Source organism: Bos javanicus, chromosome 21, assembly GCF_032452875.1.
Source record: "Bos javanicus breed banteng chromosome 21, ARS-OSU_banteng_1.0, whole genome shotgun sequence".
In the NCBI taxonomy this organism is placed as follows: domain Eukaryota; kingdom Metazoa; phylum Chordata; class Mammalia; order Artiodactyla; family Bovidae; genus Bos; species Bos javanicus.
In genome coordinates this window covers 46,820,277-46,845,010 of record NC_083888.1, presented here as the reverse complement: position 1 = coordinate 46,845,010, position 24,734 = coordinate 46,820,277, and the positions used below count along the sequence as shown (strand labels likewise).

General features: G+C 39.1%; 1 protein-coding gene across 4 annotated transcripts in view; it reads left to right on the top strand.

Annotated features, from left to right (window-relative positions):
• SLC25A21 (solute carrier family 25 member 21) overlaps positions 1–24,734 on the top strand; it is a 553,178-nt gene that overhangs the window by 14,478 nt on the left and 513,966 nt on the right. For 2 of the 4 annotated variants that reach the window (XM_061394951.1, XM_061394950.1), the window contains exon 1: positions 5,834–6,381. In XM_061394951.1, the coding sequence (XP_061250935.1) occupies positions 6,312–6,381 (70 nt within the window). In that variant the 5' untranslated portion in view covers positions 5,834–6,311. Of the gene's footprint in view, positions 1–3,250; positions 3,343–5,833; positions 6,382–24,734 lie in introns of those variants that run through there. The other 2 variants (XM_061394952.1, XM_061394949.1) reach the window with 2 other exon arrangements.

Sequence of the window (24,734 nt, the reverse complement as noted above, 5' to 3'; positions counted from 1 at the left end):
AAAGAAATAAAAGTTCTCCAAATTGGAAGAGAAATAAAACTATTTCTATTTGCAAATGACATGATTCTATGTACGAAAAAAATCACAAAAAATCCACCAAAAATTAATATATGAATTCAGCAGAGTTGCAGGTTACAGGATCAAAATACAAAAATCAGTAGTGTTTCCATATACCAGCAGTGAATTATCCAAATAGGAAATTCTGAAAAATCCTCTTCCTACAGCATCCAAAATAATAAAATACCTAGTAATAAATTTAACCAAGGAAGTGAAAGGTGTGCATACTAAAGACTACAATGCAATGTTGAAAGAAACTAAAGACATAGTTAAATGGAAAGGCATCCCATATTCATAGATCATAAGATTTAATATTGTTAAAATGGCACTTCTGTCCAAAGTCATCTGCAGATTCAAAGCAATCCCTATCAAAATTCCAGTGGCCTTTCTTGCATAAATCAGTAAGCTGATCCTCAAGTTCATATAGAATTGCAAGGGGCCTCAAATAGTCAAGGCAATTTTGGAAAAGAAAAAGAAAGTTGGAGAACTTATGTGTTCTGATTTCAAAGCTTTCAAAGCTATATTAATTAAATAGTGAGGTTGGGGCATAAGAAGAGACATACTGACCAGCAGAAAGAATAGAGAATCCAGAAAGAAACCCAAGTATCTATGGCCAATTGATTTTCAACAAGCATTCCAGACCATATAATGATTATCTTCAACTCTTGGACTTCATCAAGATTAAAAACTTGTGCATCAAAGGATACTATCAAGAAAGTAAAAAATGGAAGAAACATTTGCAAATCATATATCAAATAGAGCTTAATATTCAGGATGCACAAACAACTCTTACAATTTAATAACAAAATACAAACAGTCCAACCAAAAAAATGAACAATGGGCTTTAATAGACTTTTTTTTTAAAAGACTTACACATGGCCAATAATCACATGAAAAGATGGCCAACTTCATCCATCATTGAAGAAAAGCAAATCAAAGCCACTATGTGATACCACTTCACATCCTCTGGCCTAGGATGACTACAATTTTTTTTCAAATGGAAAATAACAAGTTTGGGGAGGAATATAGAGGCATATATATGTATACTTAGGTTCTAATAATATCTAAAGTATTCAGAATGAATTCAGGCAAAAGTCACTTAACTTCTGTGCCAGAATTTCCTCATTTGTGAAAGTGAAAGTGTTAGTCGCTCAGTCGTGTGTCTGACTCCTTGCAACCCTGCCAGGCTCCTCTGTCCATGGGATTTCCCAGGCAAGAATACTCAAGTGGGTTGCCATTTCCTTCTCCAGAGTATCTTCCAGACCCAGGGATCGAACCCAGTTCTCTTGCATTGCAGGCAGATTCTTTACCATCTGAGTTACCAGGGAAGCCCAAAATGTATCTGAGAGTAAGCAACAGCTTTTCTAGGAATTATTTTTAAATTTATATTCATTATAAACAGCCCTGTGTGTGTGCTGTGTTCAGTCATATCTGACACTTGGTGATCCTCCTCATTTGTAAGATGAGAATATTTCAGGACTTCCCTCATGGCCAAATGCTTAAGAACCTGCCTGCCAATGCAGGGGACTCAGATTTCATCCTTAGTCCCATAAGACCCCACATGCTGCAGAACAACCAAGCCCACGTGCCTAGAGCTTGTGTTCCACCACAAGATAAGTCACTGCAATGAGAAGCCCAAGCACAGGGATAGTGTGAATGAGATAGTGGTTTGTAAAAATCTTAGCCTAGTGCCTTGCATAAGTAAGTATTACATGAATATTGTAATTACTACAATTTGCTAGGCAGTCTGACTATGGCCTGAAGGTTGCAGATTGCTCTTCACTTTTCTAGAATCTCCCTGATTTCCCTCTGGTCTATTCTCTTATTTATTTTTTCTAATTTGTTGTGAACCAAAATATTAGATGTCCATCCTATCAACCTTTCTAGAACTGGGTCTAAAATTAGTTCTAAGTGAAGGCCTGGGAAGCTTCCAGGTGCAAGTAAAAGGATTTCTGCATGTTGATGGCTCATAGGTTTTAACTGTACATTCACAGTTACCTCTTAAGTAACAGAACTCTGTAAATAAATGGCCTCTAAGTGTTGTTCTTATCATATTACAATAATATATTGAAAAAAGCTTCCCAAGTAATTATTTTGCTCATACAGCCCAGTTAAAGTCCCTTGGAACTTAGAACTGCTCTGTTAGGCGATAGAATAATCTAATGCATCAGAACCTAGGATCGGTCTTAAATAAAATGTTGCTTTGGTATCTGTAAACTATAAATCACTGAGGACTTAGAGCAGTGATACTCAGACCCGCAGATTTTAAAGCACCTTTCATTTGCACACAGCGTTTCTTTAATATTTCTGCAAAAGAATACCTGAGAATAATATAGGTCTTTTGAATCATTTGAGAGTTGAAATCTCTTCTACTGGTCAAGATTTCTTAACGTGGTATCCACAGAACATTCTTCCCAACTTCCCACCCCATTCCATGAATGGGCTCTATGCATGCCAAATTCTGCATTTGTATGTCTGTGTGTATATACAGTGTGTTTTAACATCTAAAGAAGAGTCTCTAGCCTACAATGTCTATGTATCTTTTAAGGAATAGTATTTGTAAATGTGGCTCCAGTCACAGTACATTGAATACCATGGGATTATATTGCATTTTCTAGTCAGAAACTGATGAAGGTAAACTTTAGACTTGAGGAAAACAGAATCTTTCAAACTGAGAAATACTATAATTTTAAAGTATAGCTCTTGGTTCCTAAACTTTTTCCCAAACTGTGGTTGACACTGCCAGTTGTTTAATGTTTTTCCCTTTTTCCCATAATAGTGTATAAATATATATATATATATATATATTTTTTCATAGACACATTGTCACCCAGCAAAATAAATACTACCTTTCCCAACCTCCCTCATACTTAGGCATAGCCCTTGTGGCCAAGTTCTAACCAATGAGATTTATGTAATTTGGAGGGTTTTCTTTATCCATTTTACTTTTTTCCTCTCTGCAGGCCTGAGCTTTATTTTGGCTTACAATTGTGTCATTACCTGAGAGGGAAATAAATTTCTATCTCATTTAAGTCACTATTATTTTGGCCTTGAACAGTAGCTGATCCTATGGCACAATACAAAAACTTTATTCCAAAAAGACATTGAAGAAATTGTCAGATACTTAAGTTCAGTATCTATTTTTTAATCTTTATTGAATTTGTCACAATATTATTTATGTTTTGGCCCCCAGGTGTATGGGATCCTGGCTCCCCGATCAGGGATGGAACCCTTACCCCCTTCATTGAAAGTCTTAATCACTGGACCATCAAGGAAGTCCCTTCAGTAAGTATTTTAAGGTTCCTAAAAGTTTAGTTTCTAGTCACTTGGCAAACTGATAAATCCATAATTTAGCTATGTAGTTCTCAACCAAGATCAAGTAAATAAATCAATAATTAAAAAATATAAGCTTGATACTTTGGCAGTTTTACTCTAATATCAGGACATTACACCATTATTTAAAATAATAATAGAAAGAGTAATGTGATGGATTGTGTCTAGGGAATCTGAAATGGTAGGTCAAGTAAACTTTGCTTTTCCCACTGCTAACCTCCCAGGGTTCCACTACTGGCCATGGGCAACTTTGGCTGCAGGTAAGAGCTACGCCCCATTATCAGAGCTCTGAGCATAGTGGGTACTTGTTGACTGTGGATTACCACTGGCTGACTCCTAAACTCCAGAATGTTCTTATACCCAGGTCCTATCTTCTCAGCTCATCTAGAGGTATAGGATTAGACCACCTGTGATATCAGGTCTTTTTTTACTCAAAGAAATCTATTCTAATGCAGAGAGGTTAAAAAGAGATAGCAATTTTCTAAAAGGATATTTGGAAAGAGAGAATCTGGGAGTCTCATGACTGAATCCTTGGGATCCTGAAAGATTGAGGTCTGAGTGAGACCTCAAACTTGCATCTACCTCCTCAAGGTAAAATATTCATAGATTATGATATTTATGAAAAAAAAAAAGATATTCATGGAAATGATGAATGATGTCAAAAAGCTGTCTTTAAATCTTGACCTGGGAGTACTGCTGTATTTCCTGAAATAATCTAGGGAAGGGAAAAATTTACTTACATTGCAACATGATGTGATCTCTTTCATTAGATTATATACTCTAGGGGGGATTTTAACTGTAATATTGTCAGAGCATAATGCTGACACGTAGAAAACTCTCAATGAATGAATGTAGGATTTGCTTCCCTGTGTGCCTTGGGGTTTAATAGTATGTAATAATCCAAAAAATTTATTTAATTGAAAAAATTATCTACTTATATACAAAATTAATTTTGGTAGCATTTAATTATTTTAGGTTTCAGTATGACCAAAGGTAATTTGGCCTGTGATTAACATTTAAATCTATAATCCCATGGCTCTTAGAAGAAGGAATCCTGGAATTGAATCCATCTATACCAATAACTTCTGGTGTGATCTTGGGAAACTTAGTTTCCTCAATGGAAAATGAGGGAAATATTTTCTCTGAACTCTGAAATTCTGATTTTAGTGCTTAGTATATAATAGGTTCTAAGTATTTACTGAATGAGTGATTCTATGTTATACTTAAGGCCTCATATTTAATTAGTAAGAAATTGAAACATTGCTTAAAAGCTTTTACTATATCTAAATAGCAAATATTTCTGAAAACTACTTCTTGGTAAGCATATTCAAACTAGGTAATTTTAATTAAATATGAGAAAATTTGTTTTTGTACATCTGACCACAGAAGTAATAAGTCTCTCCAATTGCTCACTGTCATTATTATCAGCTTTTAATAGTTCAACCTAAGAATTAAAGACAAAATATAAAACCAATTACTGTATTTTGTACATTTAATTGGAAATCATATATATTAAACCTTGTTACATATACTGATATTCAATGGCCTTCAAAAATAGCAATTTTATATGGTTCAAACTGAATATATTTAGTACTGAATACCGTGTTTAAGAAATAATATGACAAAAGGGTTCCAAAGTTTCTCCTCCCTTTTAGGCCTATCATTTCCTGCCTGTTAGGGGTGTGGCAGGTACTTTCCTAAAATTTGAGAATCTTGTCTCTCCTACATAGCATCAACTTGTGGTTTAAAAATAGTATATATATCCTAGTATTTTTGTTTTGCTAACTATCCTAAGGAGAAGGCAATGGCAACCCACTCCAGTACTTTTGCCTGGAAAATCCCATGGATGGAGCGGCCTGGTGGGCTGCAGTCCATGGGGTCGCTAGGAGTCGGACACGACTGAAGTCATTTAGCAGCAGCAGCAACTACCCTTAAAGGCTAGTATGAATAATTAATCGCTTTATAGAGAGAATATACTGGGAGTTCCTTAATGTTCCTTGATTATTTAGGTCAGTGGTTCACCAACTTTAGCATACATAATAATCATTGGAGAACTTATTCAAACAAAGTTTTCTGAGCCCTATACCACAGATTGTGATTCAGTGGGTCAGGACTGGAACATGAATCTGCTTTTCTTACACACACATTACACGGATGCTCACGGATATTAGGTATAGAAGCGACTTATTTGTAATAAGGCCTTCCCCCCACCCCTTTGGTCTTTCAGTAAATAAAACTCAAGTTGATGAGGTATGAGATAAATTCCCTTAAGCCAAAACCGCTTCTTAGAAAAGTACTACATTAACTCAATTGGAAGATAACCGTAAACTGGATTTATTTTGACTTAGTTGCTGTCAATTTCAGTTCTACAGTTTCAGGACAACTAACTCCAAGGAATTCAGTCACCTGTTCCTTCTTTAGAACTGCACTGTGTTCTGGCTTTCCAGAGGGCAAGGGTCGCCGGGGCCCTGCCGATGAAGTTCTAGGCCACAGTCACTTTTTTTACTTGCCTTATCAGAGGCAGAGCGTCCAGCTTGACAAACTCTGCAGAAGGCTCCCGATAGGGAAACCCGTGAGCGCCAATCTAGGAGACCAAACCGACCCGCTGCGGTCGACCAACCCAACCCCGGGGTCCCTGGGTCGTCCTCGGAGCCCAGAGAGACAGGAGTGGGGAGAGGGAGCCCCTGAAGGAGAGCCACAGGCAGGTCTCAACACGCCGGAGATCACGCTGCTAATCTGTGGTCCAAACCGCCCGCCGCCTCCGAGCAGTCGTCGGATTGCCGCCCCCCAGGGAGCCACTCGGCCCAAGAAGCAACACAGCCCCAGCTCTCTTGCTCCAGAGAGGCCCTGCAGGCCGGCATCGAGGCAGGCGAGCTCGCCCCGGCATCTCAGCCCACGCCGTGGTCCACTGTCTTGCGAAGATGTCGGCTAAGCCCTCTGTCGGCTTCGTGAACGAGGCTTCTCGGCAGATCCTGGCCGGTGGCTCTGCTGGTAAGGCCGCCCCGCCCGGCCGGGGGCTAGTCGCCTTTCCTTTCGCGTGTTCCGAAAAACCTTTCTCCGACAAGTCTCCCCACCATAGTAAACTTCTTCCTATGCCTTCCGCGCTCCGGGTTCAGAGCCTGAGTAGCCCGAGCCCGCGGAGCGCGGGAGTAAAGAAAACCGGGATCAGGCGGCGGGCCCCGGGTGTCCCAGGTCAAGTCGCCGCGGCGCCCGCGCCGGCCGCTCTCGAGTTCCCCGCATTCTGTGTTCCTAGCCTGGAAAGCAAGGTAGGCAGCAGTCCCGAGGCCTGCCGCTTTGAGGAGGTCTTTTAGCCTGGCTGGCTATTGTATTTGAAATGATTCAGTTTGCGTTAGACTGAGTGGTGCTGTCCACTATAGCCTCTTTTTCCCCCAGCTAACTCAGATCTTACAGATTTCTACCTCCCTCGTTAAAGTATGTGCCTCGGGACTCCACAGGTTTTCTTACTGCATCCTGTTTCTTGCTTGCAGCTATTCCTGCCTTAATAAGCATATTAAAATTAAATGAAAATGTTGACGCGTATAAACACCTTTGATATAATAGGCTCACAGTAATTTATGGAGAGTTATGCTGTAGGGAAGAATCTTTAGGAAGAAATCTGTTATAACTAATCATGGAAGTAATTACTAAGTGTGGCTAAGAGAAAGTTACTAACTCACTAGTTACATTATGTGAATGTATTTTAAAGATATTTTAAAATATGAATTATGAATTGATTGAAAATTTAATCTTACAAATTGTGATACATATTATTATGAATATATAAAATAATTACTGTAATTCACTCATCACCATAAGACATTTTTTAAAACGTACTTATTTATTTATTTAGCTGCTCTGGACCTTAGCTGCTGCATGTGAATCTTTAATTGTGGCAAGGGACTTCATTATTTGCAGCAAGTGAAACCTAATTCCCTGACCAGGCATGGGACTTGCGCCCCCTGCATTGGGAGCACCAAGTCTTAGCCACTGGACCACCAGGGAAGTCCTAAAACATTTTTATAAATGTAAATATCCCTTAATAAATTATGGTAATGCTAGTAAATCATATTAAGATGACTGAATGTCTAATATCTACCTTTGACTAGCAAATTTTATTTTCAAAAAAATTTGAACTTTGTATAAAGGACTGTTACAAATTATGACTATTTATCATCCTGTCACAAGTTCCTTGCATCTAGGAGGACCACAAGCAGATGTATCACTTACAATCCACACTTTTCTAACGATGACATTTCATTAATATGGCAATCAAGGCATTCATTTCTTATATGTTATTATACTGTGTCTATTCATTATGTTGTCAGTACCCCCACTTTCTACTTTTTAGTTGTTCCCGGTAGTGATAATGAATTTGCACCAATTTACTCACCATTTTGGTCAAATTCCACAATGTCCAAGACTGTCAGCTGTCCTTGATTTGCTTGATTCAGAGTCCACAACCCTTATTAAATAAAACTCAGCTGGCCCAGGAGAGAAATATAGTTAATTGGTGAACATCCTAACTTGTGACTAGTGATTCATACGTGCATTTGTGCATGCTCAGTTGCTTCAGTTGTGTCCAACTCTTTGCAACCCCACGGACTGTAGCCCGCCAGGCTCCTCTGTCCATGGGATTCTCCAGGCAAGGACACAGGAGTGGGTCGCCATGCCCTCCTCCAGGCGATCTTCCCTACCCAGGGATCGAATCTGGGTCTCCTGGGTCTTCTGCGTTGCAGGCGATTTCTTTACTACTCAGCCACCAGGGAAACAGGAGACTGACTTGCTTTTTTTCAATTCCAGTGTACGATGCTGGGGTGAGACTCAAAATAATCCAGTATTGGGTAGGGGCCCACCTCTGTACCAATCAGTTGTAGCCAATCCCCACTAGGAGGGGTGAGAATCTCAGGGCAAATTATTTTCCAAAGAAGTTGAAACACATCATGAGATGGGCAATTGGTGTCTTTTGTAATGATATATGTGTGTCTTTTGTTAAAAGATGTTTATAATATTTGCATTTAAAAAACCAAATGATGCACTGGCAGTTGCTTGGATAATACATATCTGAAGACTTGTCTTAAGTTTGTAGCTATAGCTATTATATTGTTACCAATGGCAACTTTGTTTTACATGATGAAAAGTGAAAGTGAAAGTGAAGTTGCTCAGTCCCGCCTGACTCTTTGCGACCCCATGGACTGTAACCTGTCAGGCTCCTCCATCCATGGATTTTCCAGGCAAGAGTGCTGGAGTGGACTGCCATTTCCTTCTCCAGGGGGGTCTTCCCGACCCAGGGATTGAACCCGGGTCTCCTGCACTGCGGGCAGATGCATTACCATCTGAGCCACCAGGGAAGCCCAGTGATGAAAGCTGTGCTCAAGACAGTATACACAGAGTAGGCTCCTAGTTTGCCTTCTCAGCTTCAAGTAATAGCCTAAAATTGAGGTGAGGGAATATAAGCCAGTGATGATAGCTTCAGGAAGATCAGCAAGGCTAACACTTCAGAGAGGTTAAGGATGAGATGGAGAAGAGGCCATTGGATTAGTATTCAAAGTGTGATCCATGGATGAGCAGGAAGGAGGAACCTGGTAGTACTTGGAAGCATGTTAAAAATGTAGGACCTCAGGCTAAGCTTATTGCAGACATACCATATCAGAAGCTGAGTTTTAGGAAAGTCCTCAAGTCACTAGTTTATTCTTTCAGGTTTTAGAAGCACTGCTTTAGAAGACTTGAAAAAAGAGATTCCATAGAGTTGGAGCCAGGTTGAAGTAGGTTGCAAGTTAAATCTTTCTTGGCTTTCATTGCTGACCGTAAAGAGAAGAACAAGTTCTGTCCTCCTTACTTGTGTGCTGTCAGTTTAGCTTTCAGTCTTATTTTCCTGTCCTCTGCCATACGTTCCATTTGGTTTCTGCTCAGTAGATCTGCTCACCATACTTGAATGCTGCCTATACCTTTGCACCTTTATTCCCAATGCCTGGAATGTCTTTTCCTAATTTTATCTACCTATTTAAACTCTGTGAAACTCTCTGACAGAATGTGGTCCACTGGAGAAGGGAATGGCAAACCACTTCAGTATTCTTGCCTTGAGAACCCCATGAACAGTATGAAAAGGCAAAATGATAGGATACTGAAAGAGGAACTCCCCAGGTCAGTAGGTGCCCAATATGTTACTGCAGATTAGTGAATAACTCCAGAAAGAATGAAGGGATGGAGCCAAAGCAAAAACAATACCCAGTTGTGGATGTGACTGGTGATAGAAGCAAGGTCCGATGCTGTAAAGAGCAATATTGCATAGGAACCTGGAATGTCAGGTCCACGAGTCAAGGCAAATTGGAAGTGGTCAAACAGGAGATGGCAAGAGTGAACGTCGACGTTCTAGGAATCAGTGAACTAAAATGGACTGGAATGGGTGAATTTAACTCAGATGACCATTATATCTACTACTGCAGGCAGGAATCCTAAAACTGAAACTCCGATACTTTGGCCATCTCACGCAAAGAGTTGACTCATTGGAAAAGACTCTGATGTTGGGAGGGGTTGGGGGCAGGAGGAGAAGGGGACAACAGAGGATGAGATGGCTGGATGGCATCACCGACTCGATGGACGTGAGTTTGAGTGAACTCCGGGAGATGTTGATGGACGGGGAGGCCTGGTGTGCTGCGATTCATGGGGTCGCAAAGAGTCAGACACGACTGAGCGACTGAACTGAACTGAACTGATTGAAACTCTGCCCATTTTCAAGGCCTGACTTGAAAATCATTTTCTGCATAAATGCTCCCAGATGGCCTTGAGGCCACATCCAGTTTTAACATTCTCATTAGCATTGAATGATACAAGTAATAAAAATAGCTAACATTTCTGGAATAAATACAAGGGCCATGCCCAATGTGAAGCTTTACATGTATCAACATTTTAAATCCTCACCACACCTTCAGAATGAAGAAACTGATACCCAGAGGGCATAATTCACTTGCCTGTGGTTGCACAAGCATGCAATCATTTCTAAAGGAATAGGATAAGAGAGGAACTAGGAAAATACTATTCTCACTGGCAGATATTTTTAGAAGTTGGAGAGATCAATTCTGCTATCCTTTATTATCTATCTTTTATTAGTTTACATCCCTTGAAACAACTTTTATCTACAAATACAATCCTTCTAGTCTTTCTGCTGCATCATAATATCTTGCTCTCTCCAAATAATTCCATGTGTACAGGCACAAGATTATCATTTCTCATTGCATTTAGGGCCTCTATGTGCAGTAGGGCAGATTGTGGCCTGAAAAAGGCTTTGTCCACTTGAGCAAGTGGGAGCTGAAATCGGGCCTGTGGTCTGAGTCATAATCTGTGTATCCAAGAGCAGAGATGAGCCCAGTCCCCTGGGGCCCCCATCATTCCATGGTTTGCTCCCAGTGTGGCTCTGGGAAGTTTCCCTTTTATCTCTTTTTTGAAGCCAGGAGCATGGTTCCATCTCAGACCTTCCCCTTTTCCCATGTGGGCACTTCCATGTGTTTCCAAAGCTTATGGGGTTTTTATTTCCCATGTCATGTGAGTGCCTTTTAGGCCCCCTCAAATGGGTATTCTACCCAAGTTCTCACAGGGCTCTGGCATTCAACTTTACAATTCTCCCAGATCTCTAACGAAGTCCCCTGGCCCCTGAGAAACCCTGCTCTTGCCCAGACCTATCAGGCTCCCCCCAGAGGGCACACCTAGATCCTGTCCACACTGAATTTTCTTCATGGTGGCATCACTAGGACCCTTCTCCTCCTGCCTCCCCAAATCTGACACTCATATTCCTTGACCTCTGCAGGTCTCACTCAGAATTCTTCTTAAGAATTCCTAAGTCTCCTCCATCTGTCTTTTACATGATCACCATTCCAGCAGAACCCTGATTTATTTCCCCAAATTTCCAGGCTGTTGTTTCTTCCTCTCCAGCATCATCCTAGTCCTCTGTATCTTGTAAGCAAACATCCTACCACAGCTTCAATCACTGTTTTTATTTTGTTCATCGTGCTGGAGATGTTTGAGTCAAATTGTTTAGTCAAAGTATCACAGAAATAAGTTTTCCAGTTTTGCACTAAACACAGTTCAACTACTTTGTGTAGTTTATCTCATTAATCATCTTCAAGGGATCAAGTGAGAAAATGAAATGAGAGACTTTTTCTGGAGGAGAGAAACCTGGGATTCATAGATAGACTCCTGGGAGATAAACTATTGAGCGTATATGTAAAATGTACTTTATATTGATGGAAGAGAGTTCAAGGCTTTCAACCCAAAAAGGTCACTAAAAAGGTAGAATAATTTCAAATCTTATTTTCAAAACTCCTAATCTTATATACCTTACATATCTCCATTTTCACAAGATTTCTACCTTTCTACCTTTCTACCCTAACCCCAAACAGTTAAAATACAGTTAAAAGAAATGCCTTAATAGGCAGTGTGTATACTAGTAGTTCTCTGGATTTTAATTTGGACTTGGTAATAAAAGGGCTGATGCACTGGGGGGGTAATCAAGGTTAAAATTTTGATCAAGGAGAATTCTTTTTCAGCATGGGTGCAAAGGGGATACACATGTGATTTGGATAAATGGCACCTTTGGAAATTCAGGATTTGGCAAACTGCATTTGCTTGATAATAAATAGCAGGTTGTAGAGAAACAGGTGAACCTTTATGACACATCAAAGGGAGGCTGGAACCCATTATCTGGGTAATTAGGGAGGAAAAATTCCCCTTATTTCAACCACATAGGAGGAAGCAACTCTATTGCTCAAATTAATTATGAAATACCTTTAAAGGATATGTTTTAATTGAAATATAGTCTGTCTCAAAGAAAATCTAGTTCTCAAAAATATGAACTTAAGAGCCAATAAAATATGAATTACATGGGACATTTCAGAGGGTTTATTTTACTGTCCTTCACTGAAACATGTTTTAAAACTATAAGTATTGTATGTGGGCACAAGTGATATAAGAACATAAAACAACTTTACACATTTTAGATACGCCTTGTTAACCAGGCCTTCCTCACCTCCCTGCCCCCCGCCCTGTGTCCCACCACTGTCTTGACGACAGCATCTCAGACCATTGAGAAGCTATGTTTTAGGTATAGTACAGTAGGTGCTCAGAAATGTTTGTTGACTGTATTAATGAATAGATATCAGAAGCCCAAGCCATAGAATATTATTCTTGGGGTCCTACTCTGAAGAAAGATAAGTATTCTGGGATTCTAATAATCAGACAACTGATATTGCAACAATATTTTCTTTCAACAATATTTTATTTTATAGTAGTTGTTTGATAAATGACGTGAAAACATTCAGGTCTGCACTCTCTGCCACCTTTTTTTTGGCTAAGAGGCCCATGATCACTTTTAATTTTTATTTATTTTATTTTTGTCTGTGTTGGGTCTTTGTTGCTTTGGATGGGCTTTATCTAGTTATGGCAAATGGGGGCTACTCTCTAGTTTGCAACTCTCTATAGTTGGCTGCTCTCTAGGGGCACTCTCTAGGGCTTCTTACTGTGATGGCTTCTCTTGTTGTTGAGCACAGGCTCTAGGTGGGAGGGCTTCTAGTTGTGGCTTGAGGGCTCAATGGTTACAGCTCGAGGGCTCTGGAGCACGGGCTCAGTAGTTGAGGCATAGGGTCTTAGTTGCTCCACAGCTTGTGGAATCTTCCCAGACCAGTCATGGAACCCGTGTGCCCAGATTCTTATTCTCTGCACTACCAAGGAAGTCCCGTGATCACTTTTAAAATTTATGTATCATCTTTCGTTTCAGGACCCCAAACTGAAAAGAGATGCACCAATCATTTTCAAACACCTTTATGATTTAAGTGTGCAGTATCTTAAAATGGCAATGAGTGAAACCAGGTTAAGGGACTTCTACAGGATTCTTTATAATTGTTTCAGATTTTAACTCTTTCTCCTTACCAGTTTTCTTTTGCTTTTAAACTATCATGTTTGTGTCAGTTATTTCCCTATTTTGATGTGATCATGATTTATACACCTTATAAATATTCTTGCCTGGGAAATTCCTTGGACAGAGGAGCCTGGTGGGCTACAGTCCATGGGGTTGCAAAGAGTTGGACAGAACTTAGAGACTAAACAACAACAGCAACAGCAGATACTCTAGTAGGTCTGTATCTTTGGATTGTTGTCAGTAGTTTTTGTTTATTAGTTTGCTAGCGGTTTGAATGATGTACCACGAACTGGGTGGCACAAAACACCGGCAATTCATGGTCGTGTGGTTCTGGAGGTTAGAAGTCTGAAATCAAAGTGTGGGCGGGGAATCTGAGAGAGAATCTGTTGTCTGCCTCTCACCTAGCTTCTGCAGTTGCCCACAGTCCTTGTGCTCTTTGACTGTTGTCACATCGCTTTCTCCCTATTTGCCTCAGTGTCTGTATCCAAATTTCTCTCTTGTTATAAGAACATCACTCATTGGATTGTGGCCCACTACATTCCATTATGACCTTATTTTAACTTGATAATGTTTGCAAAGATGCTATTTCCAAATAAGGTCACATTCTTAGGTACTAGGGGTTAGGATTTGAACATATCTTTTCAGGGGTGGGGGAACACAGTTCAAGTCACAACAAACAATCGATTGTATTTTTCTCTTCATATTGTGTTTCTCAAATTCAAGCTATGGTCCTGTATTTTTCTTCCTTTCATTGTCAACTTTTGTGAAAAGTTCCTCACTCAGTTTGACTACCCACTATAACTGGCATATCTGAATTTACCTTTTTGCTGGAACTGTTAACTACTGGCTTTTATTCCTAATTTTACCTAATCTTGGTGGAATTTCACATCTGTAACCAATTTTTCTCTTTAAAGTTGTCTCTGCTATTGATTTTCACCCCCTTCTCCATACATGATCACTTGTGTACCAGCAACAAAGAACTGCTGGTTCCTCTGTCTTTTTTCCATTTCTTCAAAAATTGATGTTCTGCAGGATTCTGAGTTCTCTACCCATTCCCACTCTGCTGTGTTCTTGCTCTCTGGCTTCTATACTATCCAGGTGCAGGTAACTCTCTGATCTGTATTTCTAACTTCTCTGTGCCCTGAAGACTTAAATTTCTAAATTATACAGTAAAAATAATGTGGAAATCAAGAGTCATGTGGATTCTAATGATTTAAAAAATATTTTGGAGCTAAAATTTGAAACTGATATTAGATCCTCAAATACCATTTTTCCTTTGTTATATAGTTGTGTCCATCCTTATTTTGAGTCTAGTTTTTCTCACTAATTCTGTTTGTTAAGAAGTTGCAAATGAATTTCTCTGGGTACTTGTTTAGGTTGGGTGGATCCTACGTAATTATCTAGTCAATAATTATAATAAGACAAACAGGAAATGCTAAGATACATCTTCAATGCTCTTGAATGCCTGCCTACTATGTGTATGCTGCTGCTGCTGCTGCTAAGTCGCTTCAGTCGTGTCCGACTCTGTGCGACCCCATAGACGGCAGCCCACCAGGCTCCCCCGTCCCTGGGATTCTCCAGACAAGAACACAGGAGTGGGTTGCCATTTCCTTCTCCAATGCATGAAAGTGAAAAGTGAAAGTGGAGTCGCTCAGTTGTGTCCGACTCTTCACGACCCCATGGACTGCAGCCCAACAGGCTCCTCCGTCCATGGGATTCTCCAGGCAAGAGTACTGGAGTGGGGTGCCATTGCCTTACTATTCAATATATCAATGCTTTACTTAAAATCCTTACTTTGGTTAAATCATCAATATTAATCTGTAACTTCTTGAGGATGAGGGAAATAAAGCTTAGAGAAATTAAGTAACTTGCTCAAGACCAGTGACAGAGTATAGGCTCAAGCTCTGTTCTCTTTGCTTTCAGAGTTTATATTCCTACCCACTATCCCACCCTGCCTTGTAATATACAGAATGAGATATCAGGTTATCAGCCCCATACAGAGTACTACCTTCATCAGGCCTCTTTTATTCCAGTTGGGTTAAATACTGTAGGTTGAGTATTGATGAACAAACAGAGTCTACCTTTGGTGCAACCAGCCATTTCTTGTTTTTGCTAGATCTTTAAGTGCTAGCCCCAGCACTTTATGAAATTCTCCATACTACCCACAGGGGGCTCAGCATCTTTGGGGCTACATCATTTCTGCCAGTCCCTACCAGCAATAATTAGGAATGATCTGACCCTCGGTGCTCAGGTTATCATTTATTCAACCCTTATACAATCACCTTAGGCTCTAGAATGACTCACTGGAGTGAGAGCGACCCCAGAGCCGACTGGACAAGCTTATCGTGAAGGAGGATATTTAAGTTGCATAAAACATTGATTTGTCTTGAGCCTTTTCCTTTGTTTGAGTCTGGTAGCCTTAGGTTAGACACAATGGTAAATTTAGTTGAATGTCTATAGAAACTAGAGTGGACTGTTATAAGGAGAAGATGTAACTTTGGAGAAAGAATAATTAAATATGTGTTTCAGTAGAATTCAGTGACACCTAAAATAGAATTGTCACCACAAAGTTTTACATTTTGTGTGTGTGTGAGTGTGTGTGTGTGTGTATTTGTGTGTGTGTGAGAGAGAGAGAGAGAGAGAGGGAGAGGAAAATGCCAGTGCCCTAATAGTTCCTGAAAACTTGCCTATTTATGAATCATCAAATCTATCAAAATCAAAATAATGCAATTATGGGAAACTTTGGTTTTAGTTCTTATTGCTGTGACTGTTGTTGTGATTATTACAATTATTATCCTGGAGGGTGGTTGTAGAGATAGAGTAAAATGCTTTGGAGAGTGTCAAGAATAAACAGGGTTATTTTGGAACTTCCTTCTGGGGTAGTACATTTGGTTGGCTACTGTATCACAGTGAGCAGTAACATCTAATAACTTCATTCTGTACCTGGGCAGACCTATAGATGGTGCTGTCTTCCTATAATTTTGGTGATTTGCTCAAAAAGGAAAAAAAAAAAAGTAAAACTTTCTGATGACAAGAGTTAGATGTAGAAGTGTCCTGACTTTTAATTAGATTCCACCATTGTAAAACACTTGCAACAGGTGTCTTGCATAGATTACAGAAGACCACATACTTGAAAAATATAGAGGACTGTACTTATAAAATTAATTTTTCCATTTAAGTATAATTCTTAGCTATATATGGAAAAACAGGTTGCTATACATAAGTAAATTCCTGTATTCTTGCCTGGGGAACCCCATAGACAGAGGAGCCTGGTGGGCTACAGTCCATGAGATCGCAAGAGTTGGATACAATTTAGTGACTAAATCACCACTACCATATATAAGAGGGATGGAAGAAAGTATTTCTGTTGCTATATTGTTTATTTTATCTGTGCTACTGCTGCTAAGTCACTTCAGTCGTGTCTGACTCTGTGCGACTCCATAGACGGCAGCCCACCAGGCTCCCCTGTCCCTGGGATTCTCCAGGCAAGAACACTGGAGTGGATTGCCATTTCATTCTCCGAGTTTATCTGTAGTGCTTTTGAATTTAGGGTCCTAGGTCCAAAAAAAAATTATTTATAAGCTTAGCATAAATGTCACATTAGTTGCTTGTAGGTCTTGGAGATTACTTTGTGAAACAGTGGTCCTAGATTCCATATTTTTGTTTCTCTAAATTCTCAGGGTTAGAGTGTGTGTTACACTGAAAGTGAAGGATCAACTACTGTGAGTAGGATCTAGAGGGCCAAATGCACATCTGAGGCTGCCACTCAAAATGCCATTTCTGCTTTAACTTAGTGGGATTTAACATAAGAAAGTGAGAGAGATGTACGAAAAGTATATTTTTCTTAAAGATAACTTCCAAACAGTAAATTATTTTTCTTTAGATTAATACATAATGTACTGTGGAGTTAATGGGAAATACCAGTAAGTCCTTGTTGTTGTAAATGAATCTTTAACCACAAGATGGCAGTATCACTTTCCCACGTCCTATAAGCTATTTCTAAAATGATGACTCAAATTATTTTTTAATGAGAAATGTATACAGCTATGAAATTTTAGGAAAATAATGAAGAAGGTGAATATTTAAAGTAAATTAATATAAGAAGTACTAAAGACTAGTTTTTTTTTTGTTTTGATTGAGCAAGTTTTCATTACATTTATTTTATATTCTTTTAAGTTGAAAGTAGGAATGTGATGATATAAAAATTGTAAAGTCATATCAGCAACTTTCTTTCACAGTGAAACATAGTCTCATGTTTGCCTGATGCTGCATCAAGAAATAAGACTTTTGTTTCCTTCATATTTTCGTGAAGATCTGCATTGGCCTATACCTTCTAGTCTTTCAACCACACATATACTAGAGATTAGAAGGCCAATAGAGAAGCAAAGGGAAAGAAAGGAATGAAAAGTAGAGATGTTGGCACTTAAGTATAAAAAGGCGGGACCCTTGCTGGATTTATATATTCTGTAGTCTAAAATTGTATCATCTTTCCATTCAACATTGGGTTTTTAAATAGTTATTATACGGTAGTATCTGTATTTTTAATGTTTTCATTGGTATGTTTATATATTATATAGTATTATGTTTCACCCTACATAGATCCTTTTCACAATTACTTTAGTTTTGTGTGTGATTAATTTAAAAGATTACACTGGGTCTATGTCTTGTTTTTTAAGTCTTACAAAGCACCTTTTAGGTAGAGACCCTCATAAAGAATCTCCTGCAATGCAGGAGACACTAGAGACGCAAGTTTGATCCCTGGGTGGGGAAGATCCCCTGGAGGTGGAAATGGCAACACACTCCATGATTCTTGCCTGAAAAATCTCATGGACAGAGGAGCCTGATGGGCTACAGTCCAAACGGTCGCACAGAGACACTGGGATCTATATATGGGTCCCTGTATATGTCGCACAGGGACACATACACTCAAGTCTTACTGATTTTATATCTCTAGGCCCACTACAGAGAAGGCGATGGCACCCCACTCCAGTACTCTTGCCTGGAAAATCCCATGGACAGAGGAGCCTGGTAGGCTGCAGTCCATGGGGTCGCTAACAGTCGGACACGGCTGAGCAACTTCACTTTCACTTTTCACTTTCATGCACTGGAGAAGGGAATGGCAACCCACTCCAGTGTTCTTGCCTGGAGAATCCCAGGGACGGGGGAGCCTGGTGGGCTGCCGTCTATGGGGTCACACAGAGTCGGACATGACTGAAGTGACTTAGCAGCAGCAGCAGCAGCAGCAGGCCCACTACAGTGGTTAGAATGTCATAGCCACTCAGTAAATCTGTTTTTCTTTAAATTGCATTTGCCACAAATCAGTACAATTCTGCTGAGATCTATTTTGCTTTTGTGCCTCTTGTGGCCTAAGTAGCCCTCAGTGTGGCAGAGGTAAAGAAAAGACCTTTTAGGGACTTCCTTGGTGGTCCAGTGGTTAAGACACTGCCCTTCCACTGCAGGGGGTGTGGGTCTGACCCCTGGTCAGGGAATTAAGATCCCCACATGCCATGTTCAGCACAGCCAAAAAAACCAAAAAAAAGACCTTTTAGAAGTCAAGTGATTTGAATTTTTTCATGATATCCTTCGTTTTCCCAGTGGTGGAGGGAATGTTCCTTGTAGTAGTGATAGTTTGTCAGGACAGCACTGAAAATAAACTTTTATGTTTTTTCTCCAAAGTGTCTAAATGATAATAGTCCTATGTGAACAGTATGATTTGCTTTCTGTAATGGCATATTTGACATTTAATCAGTATAAGTTGCATACTTGCTGCTTGTGCGTAGCTATATACAGAAATATTTTATATTGTAAACTCAAAAAGGAGGTCTGTTATTTCCCATTATTTACATAAGTTATAAATGGATGGCAAGTTTTTTTTCTTTTTTTTGAATGGCAAGTTTTTTGTTTTTTTTTTTTGAATGGCAAGTTTTAAGGGCAAGTTAAAATTTAAAAAGACAGTTATCATGTATGGGAAGAACATATAAATAGGCAAGAAAAGAAGAAATGCAGTTACCATGTTTGAGAAAATATAGAATTTCATGTAATACCCTAAATGTGTAGGTCATATTCCAAAAATTTATAATTTTTAAGTTAATTTTTTTGCAATAAGGTGCATTTCCTTCTAGAACAATGGTATGAAATTTGTAGGTGAGCCACAAAAATCCTTTTAAACCTGTAATAGGTGCGAGATATCACTATCAGGAGCCCTAGGATAGTTAGGAATTTTAAGCCCAAATACAGGATCCTGTGCCCTTCTGAGGTCCAAGGGCTATGTGCAGTAGGGAGTGAGAATGAGACAGTCATAAATGGAGACAGCCTGGTGGCCTCTTCTTAACAATGAGACAGAAATGTGCCAGCCGGATAAGGGGGGCCCTTGGAAGGCAGTTTCAAGTTCACGGAGGACCTTGTAAATGTAAACCTTTGGCATTCCTTTCAAATAAAGCTAGACATGAAGTCATTGCTTCTGTCATTGCGATTATGTTTTTTAAAAGCTTTACTCTGTGAAATTTAAGCATTTAAGATCAGCTATATTTTAATAACTCTGTTAGTTGCCATTTCTTTACTTTTTAATAAAGTAAACTGAGAGTCTCAAAAAAAAAAAAAAAAAAATAGAAGACCTTAGGTCTTTTTCACCTTCTGAGAAATTCTGATCCTAAAGGACAAGGGCAAGTGGATTCTAGAGGTTCTCACTTCAATTGTTTCTGGACATATTTGTGCAATAAATAAATAAATGGGTGGATAAATGGATTTTGAGTAGTTGGATAGCAGGGGAGGACCAAAGGGAAAGTGCAAACCAAAGAACTGTAATAAGGGAAGCTTCAAGATTGGAGTAAAATAAGTGTTGTTGTGGTCATTAATATGCATAGGTTGTTAGGACATTAGCTTTTTCTGCGTTGGAAAATGTCTGCATTTTTTTGTTATGATTTGTGCAGTCTATGTGAATTTATGTATGCTTGCATTTGAGTGAACATGAGGAAATCACACTTTTAATATATATTTTATTAACATTACATAGCTGGGAAGATAGCCATATATTAAATTAAAAGAAAATATCCTTTATATTTTATTGATCTGTAAGTAACATTGACATATTTATTCTTTATTTAAATGTAAGAATTTTTAATATTAATCATTAGATAAACTTGATGTAGAACAATGACATATTAAAACATGCTCTTATTTCTCTCAGGAAACAATAAGCTCCCTGAAGATAAGAATCTTGACTGTTTGGTATCCTGGTGTACCCCCAGGGCCTAAAATAAAATCTGGTACAGGATAGATACTCAGTGAACATTTGTTCACTGAATGAATAGATGACTGAATGAATGAATGTCACATTTATTTTGGTTTTCAATTTTGAATGTTAATTTGAAAAATTCTAAACGTGTCATCAAGATGCTAGAGTTTATATTGCTACTTAACGACCTGAAGGAGTTGGTTGAGTTCCTGCCAGGCCCAATACACGTCACTGATGGTGAGAAAAATCATTGCTGCTCTCCTGCCACCAAAGTGAGACATTACCCCAGGAACCATGCACTACCTAAGATGCACTGTTCCATTTTATTCCTAACAGCTGCAGAGGAAGAAAAAGGAAATCCAAGGAGGCTTAGTTTTCCTGCCCTGATTGCTGTAAGTAGGAGTCAATCTTGGAGGGACTTTAATCCTAGATACTGTAAATCCCATTGATTCTGGGATATGTGTCTTCCTGGATCTTGACTGTGCATAGGTGTAGACTGGTTTCTTCCCAATACCTGGTTTCCCAGGAATGACTATAACAAGTGTGGACTGTCTGATTGTTATTTACTTTTCGGAAGTTAGTTTGTTTTCTAAGCTCAAGGGCCGCTGTGTTGGTCGTGTTTTTCCAGTCAGTCTTCTCCCTACTTGTCCCACACTCCCTCAGGAACTGGTGAGTTACTCCCACATAATTTGTAGACACAGAGAGATGCATGGAGTCACATGACAGGGGATTTCTTCAGTGGGGTCAGAGCAAACTAATCTTAATTTTCTCTTCTGCTCTATTAAGTTTATACTCTCGTGTCCCAAAGAATTATTTGACACATTTGTGTGTGTGTGTGTGTTTATGAAATATATATTTGGAAAAAAATATATATGGAAACATCAATCTGCCTCACTTTTGTTGTTGGGTCTTTGTTTTGAAATTACATCATTTTCCAAAATTGATTACATAGATGGCAAACTTTTCGGTACACTATGGAAGGTACAACAAAAAGAAGAAAATAGGACACCCCATCAAGGGGCATCTGTTGTAAGGTTAGTGAACTTTACCTAATGAAGAGAGTAGAGGCAGTACTGGAAGGAAGTGCCTGTGGGGATTCCGATGCTTTACACCTGGCGTTAGATCCCAATTCGCATGCTCACTAGGTGTGTTACTGTGGGCAGGCAGTTTAACATGTCTGTGCTTCATCTATGAAATACAGAGCCATTGCAGTACTTCATAAGGCTGTTGGAAGGGTCAGATGGGCTGATCCCTGTCAAGTGCTTATAAATGTACTTAGCACTAAGTAAGCACTCTGTAAGTGTAGTTATTATTAATGGAGAGGGAATTCATGGAAGTATTTAGGTGAATTCTAAACATTTTAGAAACTCTTCATAGGTGAGTGACACATTATATGAATATATGCTAACTATAATTCTGTTCTACAATTTATAATGTAAACTCTATTTTTCTGTTTACCTTTTAGAAATCTAATCTTATTTTGCTTAACTCTACTGATTTGGGGGGATAGAGTTTTGTTCTCAAACCTGGATATCATTAACATAATCCTATTTTTCATCATATGAAGTGGTCTTTTTATTCCCCAGATGGAGTCATTAGGTTGCTTCTGGAAGTCTTTTTTCTAGTATTCCATAGTGGGCCTTCAGTTCAGTTCAGTCGCTCAGTCATATCCGACTCTTTGCAACCCCATGGGTGTAGAGGAGTGATTATTCTCAGTTCATAATCCAGTGGTCTCCTTATCAAATAGCTTGGGTTATTCCCTTATCCCAAGACTTACTTTTTTGTAAGAGAAGGGCATTTATATTTTTGTAGTTATTCTATTATATTTATCTTTCATAAAAACTTTGGCATCTTAAAATTGTATAGTAATGTTTGGAATAAATTTTGTCAAGCATTACTAATCAAGACAAGTAATAAAGACCTTGTCTTTAATGTAGTTATTTCCATATCCCACCAGTGATAAAGAGACCACCAGATCGACAACTCCCAACTTCTGATTTATAGGTTAATTAGGTTCTGTTAGTCATTTTCCCAGGAAACAGTATTGTCCAAGTTTGTAATTAATGGTTCTTTTCTCATTAGTTTCTGTGTTTTTTTCCAGTCCCTCAACTCCAAGGTTCAGTGTACTCACTCAGGGCCTGTCCAGGGCTTCCCATCAAATCTCCCTGTATTTTCTAACTCTCATCAATAGTGGCCTTATCTGACTTTTTAAAACCCTGGTTTTATTCTAGGAAAATTTTATTCTAGTAGCTAAGTTTAATTAACTGTGCTTTGTACCATGGGATAGTCTCCATACTGTGCCTTTGCCCCAGAAAACGTTTAACTTATGATAAGCCAAGCAGGGAAAGTGTTTTGAGCCACCTGTAAAATAAACCCACTCCATCTGCTTCTACAAAGCATAGATGGTGCCTTTCATAGAACCCCCAGTTTCTGATCCTTAATACTAATGGTTATGGAATTATTTAGTCAAATGCCTTCTCTTTTCAACTTTGTCTCTCCCAAAAAACAACACATAAACACACACACACACACACACACATACACACACACACAGAGGCAAATAAACATACACATCGGAATACTTTCTAGCTGGACTTTAAGCAGCTGTTCATTTACACACTGATATTATTATTATTCACTGTGTATATAATCTGCTGTTTAAGAATATTTTTTGAATTAGTTCTCCCTAGTGTCCATGAATTCATTCAGAAAACATCTCTTAAGTGTCTTATATATACCAGGCTCTGTGATAACAGGTACATGTGTCTGATCTGACTTTAACCATGAGGAGTGTGTGGCATAGAAAGGGTGGTAACAGTTAATTAACTGAGGACTTCCTTGGTGGCTCAGATGGTAAAGAATCTGCCTGCAGTACAGGAGACCCAGGTTCAATTCCTGGGTTAGGAAGATCCCCTGGAGAAGGGAATGGCAACCCACTCCTGTATTTGGCCTGATGAATTCCATGGACGGCAAAGCCTGGTGGGCCATAGTCCATGGAGGTTCAGAGTCAGACATGACTGAGCGACTAACACCATAACACTAACCGTTAACTGAATCCATTTACCAGAAGGCCAGAGCTTAGTTCACCAAGCGTCACTAAAATTTGATATTCTGCTTTTGCAAGCTGGTTAGAAGCTTTGCATTAAAATACTGCCAAATTTTGTCCCTTTATATCCAAACTTTTTTAACTTGCAAAAGGAATTTCAGTGTGTAAAACTTTCCATTATAAGGCCACCTGTAAACTTAAAACAGTCAAACTGTTTTTTCAGCTGCCTGCAGCTCTGTTTCTCAACTGACTAATACTGACAGATAAAGATGGCTTTCCCCTGAGAAGGATTGTTTTGTTTGTGGTTATTCTGTCACTACCAGGAGGGACAGCTCCCCTGATCCGCAGGGAGTACAGAGATGCAGTTTACAGACGGAATCATATGCTGACTAGCAACTGAAAAATAATCGTCAAATAATGATTTCATTGTTCCTTCTTGTGTCCATGACAACTGAGAGGTATGCAGCTAGATCAAGACACTGCCTGGGAGTGGTTTCTTTTTTCCCTTCAATACAACAATTTTGAGAACATTTTCAGTTTATTCTGACAATCAGGCTAAGGAGAAAAATGCACATTTTCAATATCTTGGTAATTTTACTGTTTTTATATCCTCAAAAGTAATTCTTCTGTCACTTCTTTTCACTAGTACTCTGACTTGATTCTTTAAAAGATCGGGTTTATGACAGTTTCTACCATGATAGTACTTCCCTCTCTGGATTTGGAGTTAAGGATAGCTGTCTTTGAGTTCTCTCTCAGTCAATTAACAGTGGTGGAACCTTGGGAGAGCTTCTTAATCTTTTTAATCTACATGTCCTTATTCATAAAGTAGGAATTAGTAACAGAATCTTTTCTTATTAGTTTGTTGTGAGTTAAATGAGATATTGCATATAAGAGCTTAGCCTGTTGCTTGTCACAAGGAAGCACCCCATACATGTGTTTGTTGCTGTTATTAGTAATCTCCCCTACAAGACTGTGAACTTCCAAAGCAGTGATTCTCAGCCCTTGATTACACATTAGAATCACCTGTGTAACCTTAAAAGCTCCTGATGCCAGGGCCACACACCCAGATAGACTAAATCAGCATCTTTGGGAGTTGAGACTAGGACTTATTAGCATTTTAAAAATTGCTTTCAGCTGATTTCAATGTGCAGTTAAAA